Source organism: Schistocerca nitens, chromosome 5, assembly GCF_023898315.1.
Source record: "Schistocerca nitens isolate TAMUIC-IGC-003100 chromosome 5, iqSchNite1.1, whole genome shotgun sequence".
In the NCBI taxonomy this organism is placed as follows: domain Eukaryota; kingdom Metazoa; phylum Arthropoda; class Insecta; order Orthoptera; family Acrididae; genus Schistocerca; species Schistocerca nitens.
Genome location: NC_064618.1, coordinates 397807737 through 397825198, shown reverse-complemented (window position 1 = coordinate 397825198; position 17462 = coordinate 397807737). Strand labels below are relative to the sequence as shown.

The window sequence follows — 17462 nt, the reverse complement described above, 5'->3', positions numbered from 1 at the left end:
TTGGGAAGGGAGTGAGACAGGGTTGTAGCCTCTCCCCGATGTTATTCAATCTGTATATTGAGCAAGCAGTAAAGGAAACAAAAGAAAGGTTCGGAGTAGGTATTGAAGTCCATGGAGAAGAAATAAAAACGTTGAGGTTCGCCGATGACATTGTAATTCTGTCACAGACAGCAAAGGACTTGGAAGAGCAGTTGAACGGAATAGACAGTGTCTTGAAAGGAGGATATAAGATGAACGTCAACAAAAGCAAAACGAGAATAATGGAATGTAGTCGAATTAAGTCGGGTGATGCTGAGGGTATTAGATTAGGAAATGAGACACTTAAAGTAGTAAAGGAGTTTTGCTATTTGGGGAGCAAAATAACTGATGATGGTCGAAGTAGAGAGGATATAAAATGTAGATTGGCAATGGCAAGGAAAGCGTCTCTGAAGAAGAGAAATCTGTTAACATCGAGTATAGATTTAAGTGTCAGGAAGTCGTTTCTGAAAGTATTTGTACTGAGTGTAGTCATCTATGGAAGTGAAACATGGACGATAAATAGTTTAGACAAGAAGAGAATAGAAGCTTTCGAAATGTGGTGCTACAGAAGAATGCTGAAGATTAGATGGGTAGATCACATAACTAATGAGGAGGTATTGAATAGGATTGGGGAGAAGAGGAGTTTGTGGCATAACTTGACTAGAAGAAGGGATCGATTGGTAGGACATGTTCTGAGGCATCAAGGGATCACCAATTTAGTATTGGAGGGCAGCGTGGAGGGTAAAAATCGTAGAGGGAGTCCAAGAGATGAATAGACCAAGCAGATTCAGAAGGATGTAGGTTACAGTAGTTACTGGGAGATGAAGAAGCTTGCACAGGATAGAGTAGCATGGAGAGCTGCATCAAACCAGTCTCAGGACTGAAGACCACAACGACAACAACATTTACCTATAAGCTTCAATGCTGTGCAGCGTGTCAAGAGGGTTTACCGTGACGCCTAGTGTTCGTAATTGTGATACTTCACTCGGTGTTTGGTGTCGGAAAATTTATGTTGAGGGCCAAGTGCCAATCCCTGTACCAAACGTCAGTCCTCTGCACGTCTTCCAACCTATTTCGGAACAATTTTATAAAGATGGACTTCTCTATATACAACAGCATTATCTGCGAACAGCAATGGCCTTGCAACATTTGCTTCGGTCATAGCCCAAAGTTATTTTTATGTGTGAAGACCTTGCTAAGAACTCTTGAGTCCAGTAACGATGCTGATACGAGACGAATGCTGTCCCGAGACAATACGTAGCAGTATCAAAAGAGATCTTAAAATTCAAGGATGACGTCATCAGTCTAGGCACCAGTATCCACTGTGTTCTTGGTCTCGTGGACGAACTGAGTGACACGTGGTTCAAAATGGCTCTGAGCACTATGGGACTCAACTGCTGAGGTCATTAGTCCCCTAGAACTTAGAACTAGTTAAACCTAACTAACCTAAGGACATCACACACATCCATGCCCGAGGCAGGACTCGAACCTGCGACCGTAGCGGTCTCGCGGTTCCAGACTGTAGCGCCTAGAACCGCACGGCCACAGCGGCCGGCTGAGTGACACGTGTTTCACACGATTGTTGTTTGCGAAATCTGTGTAAATTTCTAAAGAGAAGATTTTCTATTAGATATGTGAAAAGGAGAGGAAGTACCGCCACGTACGAGGTTCAACCAAAAATTTCCTAAAATTTTAATATTGTGCCCAAACAATCAGTAGCACAATCTTCTGCTGCTAAGCGCCTCTAGTTATATCTTTCAAATGGTTCCGAGCACTATGGCACTTAACAGCTGAGGTCATCAGTCCCCTAGAACTTAGAACTACTTAAACCTAACTAACCTGATATCACACACGTCCATGCCCGAGGCAGGATTCGAACCTGCGACTGAAGCGCCTAGAACCGCTCGGCCACACCGGTCAGCAGTTATATCTTTCAATTGACAGTCTTCACGTGACGAAATTGAGAGCGCATTGTGGTGTACGTTATTGCTGATTTATTTACACCGCATTCTACAGTGTCTGCGAATTTCGAAATGACTCACATGCAGGAACAAAGCGTCTGCATTAAATTCTGTTTTAAACGCCACAAAACTGAAGCTGAATCGTTCCGCATGCTAAAGGAGGCTTTTGGTGTGGAAGCTTTAAGTGAAGCAAGAAGATCTGAGTGGTTTAAGCGAATAAAGATGGTCGGGAGTCAACCCTCGGACCAACATCATTATATCCGAATCCGGGAACGATCGCGAAAGTACTAGGCGGTTACAAGTAAAGTGCAGCTACTCGCAGAGATCCAATGTGAACTGTAACTGTCGAATGACAGCAAAATTTGGTAGATTTGCTATTGCGTTAATGTGGAATCGATTTACAGTGGAAAAATATTAGTTACAATTTTGGCCACCAGGTGCAAACATGGCGCTGGAACAAACCAGCAATGGAAGATACCATCGTCTCCACAACCCAAAAATCCGCGCCAAGTTCGCAGCAACACCAAGTAATTGCTAATGGTTTTTTTTTTCCTTTTTGTTTTTTAACGTCCATGGAATTGAACATAAGGAATTTCTTCCATGTGGTCAGGCAGTCGCAGAGATGCTTTGAGGAGATTAAGAGAAGATGTTACATGCAAACAGCCTGAGCAATGGGAGAACAAAGACTGGTTGCTGCTTCATGCACGCACCTCGCTCCCTATGAGGGAATTCCTGGCAAAATATAACATGGGAACCGTCTCCCACTTTTACTACTCACCTAACCTAGCCCCTTGTGTTTCTTCCTCTTCCCGAAAATAAAACTAAAGTTGAAAGGACAGCATTTGGATTATATAGAACAGATTCCAATGGTATTGCAACAAGTGAGTCCAATTCATCCAGCAGACTTCCAGCAATGCTTCCAGAAAGGGAAAAATACCAGGAAGTGTTACATACAAGTGGATGGAGACTACTTTCAAGGTGACAGTGGGCATAAAGATGGGGTGTAAGTTTTCTGATTACTAGGGGGCGTTCTCGAAATTTTTAGGTAGCACCTCGCAGACACTAGCTAGCAGGGCATGAGTGGACGGGTGTACTCACCAGCACAGAATTGGAGGATGACGTTGAGCACGGAGGGCGCCAGCAGCTTATTGAGTTGTGTCGGCCTTCCACGGCTATTGCTCAGTACGTCTAACAGGGCGCGCACCTCCTTCCCCACCTGAGCATGCATGGCAGCCCCACTGAAGCCCAGCGAGCGCAGGTGACGCATCACGAAGGCGCGTTGCTCCTGCCACAGCTTGCCGTCCACCAACGTTACTCCTGTGCAACCGACACACATATCCATCAGTTAACTGTTTGACGGCCAGTCAGACCCGAAATTCGGTATCAAGCCAAACGAATAAAGAAAGGAAAGAAAAAAAAATGGTTCAAATGGCTCTGAGCACTATGGGACTCAACAGCTATGGTCATCAGTCCCCTAGAACTTAGAACTACTTAAACCTAACTAACCTAAGGACATCACACAACACCCAGTCATCACGAGGCAGAGAAAATCCCTGACCCCGCCGGGGATCGAACCCGGGAACCCGGGCGCGGGAAGCGAGAACGCTACCGCACGAGAAAGGAAAGAAGAACAGGACAATGCCATGTGAGGACATTGGAGACACAGGACAAGCCTGGAGAGCGTGGGAGTATTTGGACGTTATTTGGCTTGACATTGATTGACAGAGTGGTTTGATGTAGTCCTGAGGGGTATCATGCCAAATTCTGTCCAATTTACGCGTTAGATAGTCAAAATCGCAAGCTTGCTGGGGGCCTCTGTCCACAATGCTCCAGAAGTTCTCAAATGGGGAGAGATCCAGCAACCTTGCTAACCAAGGCAGGGTTTGGCAAGCGCCGAGACAAGTAGTATAAACTCCCGCCATGTGAGAGTGGGCATTATCTTGCTGAAGTATAAGCCCAGGATTGTTTTCCATGAAGAGCAACAAAATGGGGCATGGAATATCGTCGACGTACCTCTCTGCTGTAAGGGCGCCATGGATAACAAAGTGGTCACGCTATGAAACGAAATGGCACCCCAGAGCATCATTCCTAGCTATCAGGCCATTGGCTGGCGACAGTCAGGTCGGTATCCCCCAGCTGTCTGCTGCTTCAGACACGTGTTCACTGGTCATTGGGTTAATCGGGGTTCAGTTCTAAGCAGGAGTCATCAATGAAGACAATTCTACTCCGGTCAATGAGATTCCAGGGAAAATGTGCCCAGCACCATTGAAAATGGGCGTGTTGGAGTACAGAGGTCAACGGTAGTCGGCTCAAGAGGCGCCATTAGTTCAAAACCTTTACTATAAGCTGTCTATTAATTGTCATTGTGGTCACTGATGCATCAGCTGCATGTCGGATTGATGATAACAATGAATCCAGGACTCTGAGCGCATCTCTGACGACTGCTCAGTTCTCATGTTCTGTTTACGCCGTAGGATGTCCGCTTCCTTCTTGACATTGTGTTCGACCAAGGTTCACCCATTCCTGTCAACATCTTCAGATAGCGGTATCGCTCCTATTCAAATGTCGGGCGATTTGCCGATTACTCCAAGCAGCTTCTTTGAACCTAGCTACTCGTCCTGTCTCAAACGCTGATATCTGGGTATATTATTCATGTGATTGTATGTGACTAACAGTTACTGTCCAGCTGAGCACATGGAAATTCGCAAGAACGTTATGTCCTGGTATTGATATATCCCCTGTTCACTAACCGTGTCAGGTATGCGGTGAAATTGCGCTGCAAAGTCACATATCCATCCACTGGGCGACAAAGTTTACAATATTGTATTTAGGTCTATAACTGTATGAATATTATTTTATGACCAATTTGCATAACTCTTTTGCCATGCGTTGTTCTTTTTTTTGTCTTATAGTGTACGTAAAAAGAAAAAAATTGGCTCTGGTCAGTTATACTAAACGAAAACATTTGAGTGAAACTGAACTTTCAGTTGCTCATGAATAACTGTCACATCCACACAAAGGAGAAAAATTATTTTCTTGTCCCCTTCTTTGAGCAACTGCTACACAAACGATCTTCGTTTTGACATAAAAAGTAAATATTGAAAGTTGTTTGTCATAATTTGGCAACTTCCATATACTACATTCTTACACCGAGCGAGATGGTGCAGTGATTCCGGAGAACAACAGTTCAAATTTAAGTCCGGCCATCCAGATTTATGTTTTCCGTGATTTCCCTAAACATCTCCAGGGAAATCGTGTGCTATTTCCTTTGAAAGGGCATGGAAAATTTCTTTCCACAACCTAGAAACTTTCCGAGCTTGTGCCCCATCTCTGATAACCTCTACGTCGACAGAACGTTAAGCACTAATATTTTTCCTTCCTCCTATGTTCTTGCATATGCCGCCCTGTGTGGCCGCTCGTTTAGAGGCGCCATGTCACGGATTGCGCAGGCCCTCCCTCGGGAGGTTCGAGTTCTTCCTCGGGCGCGCGCGCGCGCGCGTGTGTGTGTGTGTGTGTGTGTGTGTGTGTGTGTGTGTGTGTGTGTGTGTGTGTATGTGTGTGTGTGTGTGTGTGTGTGTGTGTGTGTGTGTCTGTGTGTTGTTTGTAGCATAAGTTAGTATAAATAGTATGTAAGTCTAGGGACCGATGACCTCAGCAGTTTGGTCCCTTAGGGATTCACACACACTTGTTCTTGCATGTTTAGGCCTACTACGCGTGAATAATCTCTGCTATCGTATCTGCATTCAATGACTGATTTTCCGTATATTCATTTCTACATCTGTCATGCTAGTTTATCTTGCCCAAGATCTTTGAGAGGAGAACGGCATCAACGAATGACAACTGAGGGCGCTGAGACGCTCTACACGGCTTGCACGTTTGTAGGAGCGAAAAACCTTCTTTTGCGTGTGTGTTCCATTTGAGCTGTTCCGGAGTTAAGGTGTGCATTTACTTGTGTGTGATGGGGTTTGCTTTTGAGCGTGACTGTATTGAATCGTACTGAGAAAGTTGGAGAGCGAAATCTGAAAGCAGCTTACAATTCACATTCACGACGTCATACTGAGAACTGTATACAGTATTTCTCCATACGTCTACTCTAGAATACTAGGTAATGTTTTTCTTTTATTTATGATTTGGTGATCACATTAGGAAAGTAATACTCCAAGGTTATGAAAGCAGAATAAATAGCAGAGTAGTATTCGTGGTTACGATTAACATGGGGCAGCTTCCATTCTGCTTACGTACTGTATTTGTTCATAACTGAGCAAGCCAGTATTTCGTTGATCAAAGCGTTTTTGCAGATTGTATATTTCATGGCTATCCAGAATAGTAGGTCTTTCTACGACAATAAAGTAATGAGACTGATGTGAAAAAAAATGTTGCTTACGTTTAAGTCAGGTTTAGTTGTCTCCTTCAAAGTAGTTCCCCTCTGATTGCACACACTTTTTCCAGCACTTCTGTCATTGATGGTAACATTTATGGAACTCATCTTCTGTAATATCCTCCAAGATCCTCGTCACAGCTTTTTGGACATCTTGGGTTGTTTGAAAATGGTGTCCCTTGACCACCCTTTTGACTCTTGGAAATAGAAAAAAATCGCACGGAGCGATATCTGGCGAATAAGGTGGCTGTGGTAGTACTGAAATTTGAAATTTGTTTTGAGGTTAAAAATTGCTTTACTGACAGAGCAGTATTGGATAGCGCATTATCGTGATGGAGAATCGAATCATCAGCAATGTTGGCACGGACATGAAGAACTCTTTTACCAAGTCTTTCTAGAATTTCTTTGTGGTAATATTGGTTAACTGTTTGTCCAAGAGGCACCCACTCTTTATGAACAATTCCCTTGGAATCAAAGAAGCACACAAGCATGCATTTCACTTTTGACTTCGACATGCGAGCTTTTTTCGGTATTGGTGATCCTTTTGAGCACCATTGCGAACTTTGGCGTTTTGTCTCTGGATCGTACTGAAAAAACCAACTTTCATCACCAGTGATAATGCGGCTCAACAATTCTGGATTGATTTCCGTTTGCTCTAACAGATCGGCTGCCACATTTTTCCATGTTTCTCGCTGATGTGGTGTGAGATTTTTGGGGACCATTTCTGCATAGATCTTTCTCATACCAAGATCTTCAGTTATTATTAGACAAACCGTCTCTCGATTGATGTTCAGTTCTTCTGCAATCATTTTCATGGATTATCTTCGATCAGATCGTACGAGTTCACACACCCTGGCCAAGCTGACATCCGTCCGTGAGGTTAATAGTCGTCCATTGCGTTCTTCATATTCAATATTCAATGTGCCTTCATTAAACATTTTATGCCAATGAAAAACTTGAGCTGTTGACATAACCTCCTCTCCAAAAGCCTTCTGAAGCTTACCGTAAGTTGTCGTCTCGTTTTCACCCAATTTAACTCAAAAAGCAATGGCATACCGTTGCGCAAAATTATGCGGTTCCTTTTCCGTGACGAGAGACACAAACAGTTGTTAACTTATTACAGCACAACTCACGACTGAGCAGTTTGCATTGATGTGCCGCTTGGACTAGAAGCAGCTTTTAGACCAAGGTCAAGAAAATCAGTCTCATTAGTGTCGCACCTCGTATACCACATGATTCATGTAATGTTAATCGTATTGTTCTATGTAAAAACAGATGTATTCATTGGGAGCTAATAACCACAAGCCAAAAGACAACGTCATATCATTATTAATATTTTGTTTCTTCTATCTGTTTGTTTGAAAGAAGTATACTTCTCATGAAGGTGGTACTGAGTAACTGCAGGGCCCTGCACTAGTACCTTTCACAGGATTAATAAGAGATATGACCTTCTGGTCTCAGCTTAATTATTAGTTTGATAATAACCACTTCTCATTTTGTACAAATTGTACATCCAGCAAGAACTTCTATTACTTTATTAATACATCGTTTTAGATTGCAGAATGTATAAGATATTTGTAAATGCAAAACATTGAAGTGTTGCTGTCATTTCTTTGCTTTCTGTACATACCCCTAGGTCTCGTGTGTTGAAACTGATGGGACTCTTGCTTTAAGAAGTATATTTATTGTAAACATCTAGCATAGAAATACACTCACAGATTTGTGCATCAGGAATGGAATGCATCGATCCTGGAGGGGCATATGGCTGTAGACAAGAGGAATATTGTTCAACAAATAAAGACAATGCAAAAGAATGGCAAGAAGATGCATTACATGACTGGGTGCACTGATAACATTCTGCATATGCTGGAATCGTATACCCTTTTTAAAATGTATGTCCAGTCCACCACACAAGAAGCAAAAACAACAATATAACAGAATTGCATTACTTCAGAGGACCCTCGCTGCAATTGCTGTAAGTACTCATCCTTCTAAAACAATTATTATTATGATGTGTCATAACGGTGTGCGTAAGTCTGTTTTGTTGTCATTACCGAACTATCAGAGCTACAAAAATAAGAGAAATGGAGGTGTTCCCCATGAAACAGCAGCAGCTACAGTTCACAAGTGTGTATAGAATCAGGAGGAATATTGTGTAGTTGTCGCTATGCAAATAAATATATAATTTTTTTTTTTGTAGTATTTTCAACCCAGTCAATCAATAACACCACACAAACACACCTGGAGTTTATAAAATACCAACAGTGGAACTGTGTCTAAGTACAAGAGAGCCTTGCTGATGAACATGTTAATACATGACATATACATTGAGAGATATGACTAATGATAGCATAGCCTAGCAGCTGAAAGATTAGTTGCTGCACCATATGCTGAGGTAGAACACTGCTCTGCAGACTCTCCTCATAGATTTGATCGTAAGCCATCTTTGGGTGACACCTCCATCTGTACAGTATGTGTACATTTTTTATCTGAGCCCCAAAAACTCCATGATATGCAAGCCATTCACCTCATCTTTCATCAGGCCGATAACTTTCTTGTTCTAAGATGTTATGCTGTAAGGAATATCAGCTGCATGTCCAGTAAGGTCGAATTCCTCATGATTGTAGCTAATTACTTCATATGAATCATGGTCTTTAGCCTAGTATATGAAAGTGTCTGCATCCTTATAAGGTAACACGAGCAAAGTTAGCAAACTCGCACTGGAATCTGTACATGTAGAGTTCGGAGAGGTCCATAATACACCTACCCATATAGATAGGCTTCGGTAACTCTACTTAAGCCTTAGCCATCTCCACAGTCACCAGTTCTCCATTGAAGATTGTAGCCCACTTAAAATTTGGCCTGGCAACGTAACCTATAGCGTCATCACACCAGTCCTAAAAGTGAACTAAATGAATTTCGCGACTGAATTATTTACTAATTTATAAAAATCTTTCTCATAATCACTCTGTTCGTTATTAACATCAAAGTACTTCTTTAACCAGGCATGCTGGTCAAAGGATATAACGTAGGTTATTCTAGCGAGTTGCATCCCCAACCTGAGACTTTACTGGATATTCCTGTAGTGCTGGTAGGAGATAATACAGATGATTGTAACAAGTTGCATCCCCAAGCTGAGACATTGCTGGAGGTTTCTGCAGTGTAGAATTTATCTCTGCTTATTCCACAGCATTGTCTTGGGGCCAGAAGTATTTTGTGGGACTAGGCACTCGAAACACAGTGCTAAGTCGTGTGCAGATCATGCAAAGTGATGAGATATTCAAGGTCTTCCTCGTGGACATATTCATTACCAGCATCAGTACCACAGTTTGGATCTCATCTTTCAATATGATGACAGGTCGATTCAGATACGTGTTTCTTCTTTAACAATGCATGACACGGAAGTCCTGGCGCAGGTTAATAGAAGGCAGGATCCAGAGTGTATCCACCCAAATATACACTCTGGAATTTCTCAAAAACGTCTGTGAACAAGCGCACATCTCTTTACATGTAAAATTTAGAATATTCCCCAAAATTAGAAATGTTAAATTTCTGCCAGCATTCATCGCATACAAATCCTTCGCATCCGTTATTATAGTTATTGTGAGTTTCCTAGTGAATGTGGGCAATGGTTTTACGGAGTCTCTCCATCGAATCCCGGTATTTGTAACAGAAAACTTCTTTCTTCATCACAAGCTGAAATTTTGTGTCAATGGAGTAGGCAGCTCTGGTGACACACATATCTTCCAGATTTATTGTCTCAGAATGTTTCTGAAGAGGGGCGTGCATGTTTCGTAAGGAATCTAGGAAGTGGGGCGATCTTCTAGATATGATTCATTTGGAGAATGAAAATGTATTTTTTTTACATTGTCAAGTATGACACTGACCTGCCCAGTCTTCAACACAAAATGACGTTAAATGCTCAACAATAAAGTGAACATGACAACCGCTTAAGTTACGAAAAAACCGGTTTTTGTCGTGGCAGTTGGAACTTCAAGTAGCGTGCCCTGTTAGCTGCAGTGCAGAACTTTCCCATTAGATGACAATGGTATCTAAGTGCCGTTTCATCTGTTATATCCAATGGCAGGCCACAAATATAAAATTCTGCTATCTGCTTGTATAAGGCGTCATTCTCTCACGATCTGGTCGGAATGTTTTTGCCATAAATAATATCAACACACAACGAAAGTTTTTCGAGGTTGGAGAGCAACTATCTTGCAGGATGATCCCTATTGTATCATTCAAATTTGCTTGGACTAGTATCATATGAGCGTCCACCTTGATATACAACTGCATATGGTATGTGTCGTTCTTTGAAAGTGGTGTGAGGGGCCTCGGGATCGCATTCACAGCATGCAACAGGAACTAGTAAACACTCAAAGACAGCGTAAACATCAAAGGGATGGTGTTGCTGATGTTGGACATTCTTGAACTTTAAGACTTTTTGTATTCAGTGGAGATTTCCACATTTTCCTCGCTCAAACAGTCAATCAGATGTCTTTCTGAATACTCGTAGTAAAAGAACTGAGGCGTCTACAGCAAAAATGTCCTATGATGTTTCGACGACCGGGAGGAAAGTAGGTGGGACATGCGCTTGGTCCAGATGTAGTGATGCTTCTCACCTATGAAGAATATCAGTCAATCACCGACTACTTTGGAAAAGTAGAGGGGCCCAACTACTTTATGCTTCACGTTTCCTGGTTTGTTTTTTTCTCAGTTACATCCAGACAGTAAGCATGAACCGAATAATTAGAGTTCTACCTCTCGAATTTTGGCAGGTCTGGGACTGCGATGAGGATCGAGGTGCTTTTGAAGTTATACTGCTTGCAGATGTTACTTGTTTCATATGTATCCGCAGGCACTGTATAACTCGAGTAATTTCTATTACAAGCCAGAAGCGGGTACGTAAAGCAATATTTATCTCCCTTTCTAGTATTCTGCACGTTACTAATGATTTTATGGTGGTAATATTTTTCGGAAAAAGGATGAAATCGGACCACATAACACATATGCTGGATAAATCACAGGCTGACGAAGACATTTGAGATTTGAATTTAAGTGTTGGTTGGGCTGGAGGAGCTTTGGGCCTGCGGTGGTATCTGAGAATTCCTATGGCAAGGCTGTATGATCAGCGACAACAGGAGGATTAACGCTGGTACTCAGCAGATTTCACCCTAACAGTAGAAAAGATGCCGGCAGCTCGTCTGTTCTTAAGTAAGTAAATCTGGACACTGGCAAGAGTTTAATACTTACAAAAGATAGTCAATCTTAAATGTGTTTATTAAAGAAAGAATGGTAAGGCAAATGCAAGCATATCAAAATGGTCACCACAATGTGATGCAACTAATAAAATATCAGCTACAATTTTATCAATAAAAACAGGAAAGTTAGAAATTACATCAAAACATTTCAGTAGTGAAAATTTGTACTCTAGGTCTTTAAAGCGTTAAGGCAGTTTCGTGTGGAGGCTCTGAGCTTAGAATTTGCAGAATTTCTGTACATACTAATGTGTAGCAGTAGTAGTTAATCATGTGGAAAGTAGACATGGAAGAAACGCAAGAAGGAAGAAAGAGGCAATGCAAAGGCGTGCTGCGCTCGAGACTTTGGCAGCAACCAGTCGGATGCAGTGAGTGGAGCAGAAAATGGCAGTGGCTAATTAAGAATAATTTGAAAGATATTACAGCAGAAGTGGCAAAATTTTAGCTAATGTTGGTCTTGTTAACAGTTGTGTCGATTCAGTTGAGAACCCAGTAGTAAGTGGAATCGATGAGTAATAAGATGAGGTATGTAGTGGTGTGGAGGGTTGCAAGTCAGAACGAAATACACTTGAGGAAGTGGCTAAGTAGACTAGCAGTGAATTAACGGACATAGTAGTTGATAGCCTGACTAAAGCCACTGAAGGCGAAGACAGTCGCAAAGCAGCGCAGCAGGAACAGTTGGTACAGATTCTGTGTTCCTCTGGCGATCAAAACTCTGATAATGTTACGAAAAAAGGTTGTAAATTCACAGATTAAAAATGTGAAATGCCAGAATATTGTTGCTGGTGAAGCAGTGACAAAGCAACGCACTGAGAATGGGAAACAGAAAGTAAGTGTTTTACTGGGGATCTGATGGACTATAATAATATTTTCCAAAACTGGAAAAAATTTAGCTATATATAACGAACGTAACTAGAAGTTTGAAGGAGCAGTGATTCATGGAATGAATGTATAAATAATGCGAGACGAAAAGATCGTAAAATTACGTAAGTGGGATTATGTAGAGGACCTAGAACAGCATGAAGCGTCATTAAAAATCTTTAAAAATATTGAAAGTATAAAACCACAAAAGGTGTAAAACAATAAATTACTAAATTGAAACTATGTGCAGCTGCTGAAGCTACAGGGAACAAGGTGTGACAGTTATGGTTAGTTGCATTTGTTTCAGCTTGGTGGCGTTGTTTGACGTACAGCTTTGTAGTATGTTTGGAAGCCAGTCTGCATGCTGGCTAGGACAGTGCTTTAACCGATGCACTGCCACTACTCTTCGTGGAGAGTGGGGCTGTTGATCACACCTACTCTGTAGTGAAGTGGGCGACTGAAAGACGCGACTGAAAGACGCTTCAAAGGCTCTAACAAATGCACTTTTCATAAAATGTTATGCTGCCTTAATGTGTTGCTAGACTGTTGCAGATGGTGTGTAAAAATCTTAGTTTCTTCAAATATTTTCAGGAAGTGTCCCTTAAGCTCACTTTGCAGCACTTCCAAGTACACATCACTAGTTCAAACAGCATCCTGTGGTGTTAGAAAATTCTCACCAAGTACTATTTTATTATTCTGAACTGAAGTGTGATCTTTGAGGAGTATTTCAAACGTACTGGCAGTGTGCCATACATAAACTTTTGGATAGTTTCCATACTATGGATTATAGACACCTGCTGCCGTTAATTTCAAGGCTTTTGTATTCACATGGTGTCTGAATCTTAAAACCTATACGCAAATTGGTATTATGAAATTGCCTAGCACTAATTTCTGAAACCTGTCCTTTATAATTCATGGGCATGTACAGCACTCCTGTTTTCATGTTCGCCTGTTGGTGGTGTGACGAGGAACCACTTCCAGCGGGATATTTTTGTGGAACTTTCTGCGCAATTCGTCCAACAAATGTTGCGTTAGATTTTTCTCCACATGCATGACATCGACTCTAGTGTAGCAAAGAGCTGTCATGCATTTACATGTGCGTGTGGAAAGCGATCCTGATAAAACAATGATGTCATTAATTTTTTCGTGATCATGTGTCCAAATGTGGAAAACGAGGATCTACTCGAAAGAGCCTATGATGTAAGACGACTTCCTTGGTGGTACTGCGGAGCTGGTTGCAAACACGTGTGTTGCAGAGCTTGTGTTATGTGATGCATGTAGATGACCCAGCAACTTCCTTCCAGCACTCGGCCAAGTCAAATTCAGACACAGACACAGCTAAACCAGACGAATTTGAGCCTGCTGGCTCAGGAGGACACACTGTATCTTTTAAGTACTCATCTGAAGGCCATATGTGAGGAGGTGAAAAAATATGAAGTGAATAAATGGATACAGAGCTTTTTAGAAAAAAAACAGTTTAAATACTGGTAAATAAAATACTAATTGTACGTTTTTTGAAGCGTTCAAAAACTCATCCACACTTCAGCTGGTTGAGGTCTAGGTATTGGGGTGTTTTGAAATGCTGAACAGATGCATTTTTATAACTGTCTTGGAACCACGTCATCTTTTCACGACCTTTGACATAAACTATGCTGAATCTATGATCATTAGTCCGGAGCGATGACACCACATGTTCACTCACCACTTCATCATCATCCCAGTGTTTTGCATTTTAAAATAGTGCCAACCACACCTCCGTTTTCTGACGTTTAGCACACGACACTGAACTAAATGATTTGGGGGAGCGTCGATGGTGGAATACCATGTTAATACTTGTCTGGGTCGGAGAATGTGATGAATGCAACATCTTCAATACAAATTGCTGTAGCTCATCATAAAACCCTTGTGCATTTGTCATGATGTTTGCACTTCGAGGCGTCGTTGTAAAACACTCCACATGCGGGTAACCTCTACATTTGCACTATACATTGCACAATTCCAATTAGGGACGAGTAGTTTATGACGCCGTCATGTAGCAGTAATGCGTGCGCTATGGTACCTGCAGTGAATTTCTGCAATTATTCGAATTCGATATATACATTCAACTTCCAGTCTTCACAACCTCACATTACTTTGAACAGTTTATCACCACTATGGATGATAAATCCTTAAACTTCTGTGTGCTGAGTTTGAATCCAAAACCATCATCAAACTTGTAGTAAGAAGAGTAAAATTTTGCTTACATATCATACAATAAGCAATATACGTATTTGTCCCAGCAAAACTGTAAGTTACCGAGTGGGAAAAAACTGGGAGTTTAGGTAAAATCTATCACTGATTAGTTTACTGTTATCAAATACGCTCTAATCCTTTTTCAGATATCCCTCCCTGCCTGTCTGCAGTGCTAGAATAATGAAGTGAAGCGTTTCTAGTCGGTCTTAGTCATCCACACTTGGTGTTATTACTCTGGAAGGACAGGGTATTCCAACAGCTACAATGAACGGAAAGTAAATAGCAGCTGAACTCCAGAATTTGGTACACATAAAACTTTCAAGTTTTCTTCGTCCAATAGAGATATATGAAGCACTTTGCACACAAAATTATCCAGCACAATTTCAATCTCTTCTCCTTCTCGTTGAATATACGAGTTATTGCTAACGGCGCTTCGAACTAGAATCAGCTCCCGTTTAATGTTCTTAATGACGTGTTTACTATCATCAATAAGGCCCATTAACATTTTTAGCGGGAAACACACTATAAAGAGGCCATCGGTCGATCAGTCTATGAACTGTCCAGCGTTTTATAATAGGTTTGAGAGCCGATGTGATTCCCGCTTTTCTGTTGCTGTCCATTTGAACGTCATTAAGGTCGTTTCGTTTTTCTTGTAAGAGAAAGTCAAATGCATTATATGTACAGTGCAATGTCAACGCTTCTGCTGCTGGAATGATCTTAGGTGTAAATACGACTTCCAATTATAGGATGCTCTTACTTCGAATTGTTGAACCATCTTGGTGTTGAGTAATTCATATCAAGTTACTATTATTAAACGTCGCTGACACAAAAAGTTTGTGGGGAACATATTTCTGACTAATAATACGCTCATCATACTCAGCTGGAGTTGTTATATAGAGCGACCTCACTGAGAGGTTTCAATCCTATCGATTTAAGAAACTCTTAATTCTCACGTGTTTTCACATTACGCTTCCGTTGCAAAACGGTCTTTTGACCGTTACATGCGTTGAATTCATTCTTTATACTCACGATGCTGCTTCAGAAGAAGAGGTATTATAATTTCCTCACTGTTAAACTCAAGTAGATTTGCGTTCTGATCTATGATATTCAGCTTAAGGTGGTCTAATGTATGAATACTGGCAGATATATCGGTTTGTTAAGAACCACCAAAATTTTATAACCTGGGCTCACCATAGGAATTAATCCGTATACAGTATGGATTGCCCTGTTATTAAAGTACGTATTCATCATCACACTACACTAAACACAAATCGTACTGACTGACAGCATATCCACTTGTACATTCAACCAGTAAATACTGTCAGTATTTTTCTCCAGCACTTAACCCCTTGAGAAATCTAATAACGATCTTACTGAACTTTTACGGCTAAAGTCCACAGTCTCTTCCCTTGTTTTTATGTATGTTTTAAACTATTAAGGTTTGCTTATAACTCAAACCTTTCTACAAATTGTTTTACACACACATTTAAATCGTAAATATCGTAGGAGGCAGGAGATATTATAACTTCACCACCTCCTACAAGCATGTTTATTGTTTGCCTCAGTGATATTAGCTAAGCTATTGTATATTTACAGCTCAAACAATGCAATCCTCCACTCCAGCTTGCTTGGATCTATTGAAGGAAAGTAGTTTGCTTTCGATGTAGATGAACGTTCTTCTACAGTTAGCGTGTGCAACACCCATATAAACCTCAATTAATGCAGTGGTGTGCATGCTGCTTGTTTCTATGCAATCGTCATGAGAAACGTTGGACATAGATGTCCATAGAGATATGAATTGCAGCTTTTGTAGCGTCGAAAATTGTAGAACACCTGGTTCGTTGCAGTAAAGTTATGACACGATTCTTCTGGGGGTCTTAAATCGCTGAATGGATGAAAGCAGTAGATGGTATTCTGTATGCAATCCATTGAGTCCCATATCCTCCTGCAACATCTGAACTGAAAATCCCGCATTCTTTGGATTTCCATTTGGTCTTTGGCAACGTATCCCACACAAAAAAAAAACGCGAAAACTTCGGATTTTGAATTTTATGATCAGTTGAAGCAGGTCTATGTTTGTAAGTGGTCTGTCTGGTAGTATCTCTATGAACAGCGTAAGCCCTTTATTGTTCAGTTTTAAATATGGTCCTTGACCAAAAGCCATGACCTCCATACTCATATTATGTCTTTTTAGCCTCCTGTAGTAGCGGCTCCTTCTCCTGATGTACCAGTGGCCAACAACCTAGAAAATTCAAAAATTAGAAAAAAAAATTATTCCACCAGATGTCTTAGGTACTGGCAGAAACCTTGGCGTTTTAACTTGTCTTTTTTTCCTCCTTAATGCCTCAAGACCATTCGCCACTGACACCGCTGATTCAGTGCAATTTATTAAACATCTCGTAAGTTTTTTCTTCCTCTTTAGCATACGATGAGCTGCATTCATAATTTGCCTGAAACTTATTCCTGCCCTCAGTTGAAGTTTTGCACACATTGCTTCACTTACTGTGAATACTGCAATTTGTTGTCCTATACCCATGTCCATATTTCAACATATTTGCTTGGCTTTATCAGATAGTATTTGGTCTGCAATTCAATTATCTTTATTTGTGGTGTAAGGAATACTGTCCTTCTTGCATGCATCATAAAGAGTATTAATTCCTTTATTATCATCAGCTGTATGCTTTTCCAGCTTCGTACCAGATCCACAGAAGTTGTATCCAAGGGTATGAAATTCAGTGTGTAGTTTATTGAGAA

General features: G+C 41.1%; 1 protein-coding gene across 1 annotated transcript in view; it reads right to left on the bottom strand.

Annotated features, from left to right (window-relative positions):
* The window catches only part of LOC126260492 (methyl farnesoate epoxidase-like), a 227389-nt gene that overhangs the window by 123018 nt on the left and 86909 nt on the right, over positions 1-17462 (bottom strand). Inside the window, exon 3 of the mRNA XM_049957820.1 lies at positions 3078-3296. Coding sequence (XP_049813777.1) covers positions 3078-3296 — 219 coding nt within the window. The remainder of the gene's footprint in view (positions 1-3077; positions 3297-17462) is intronic.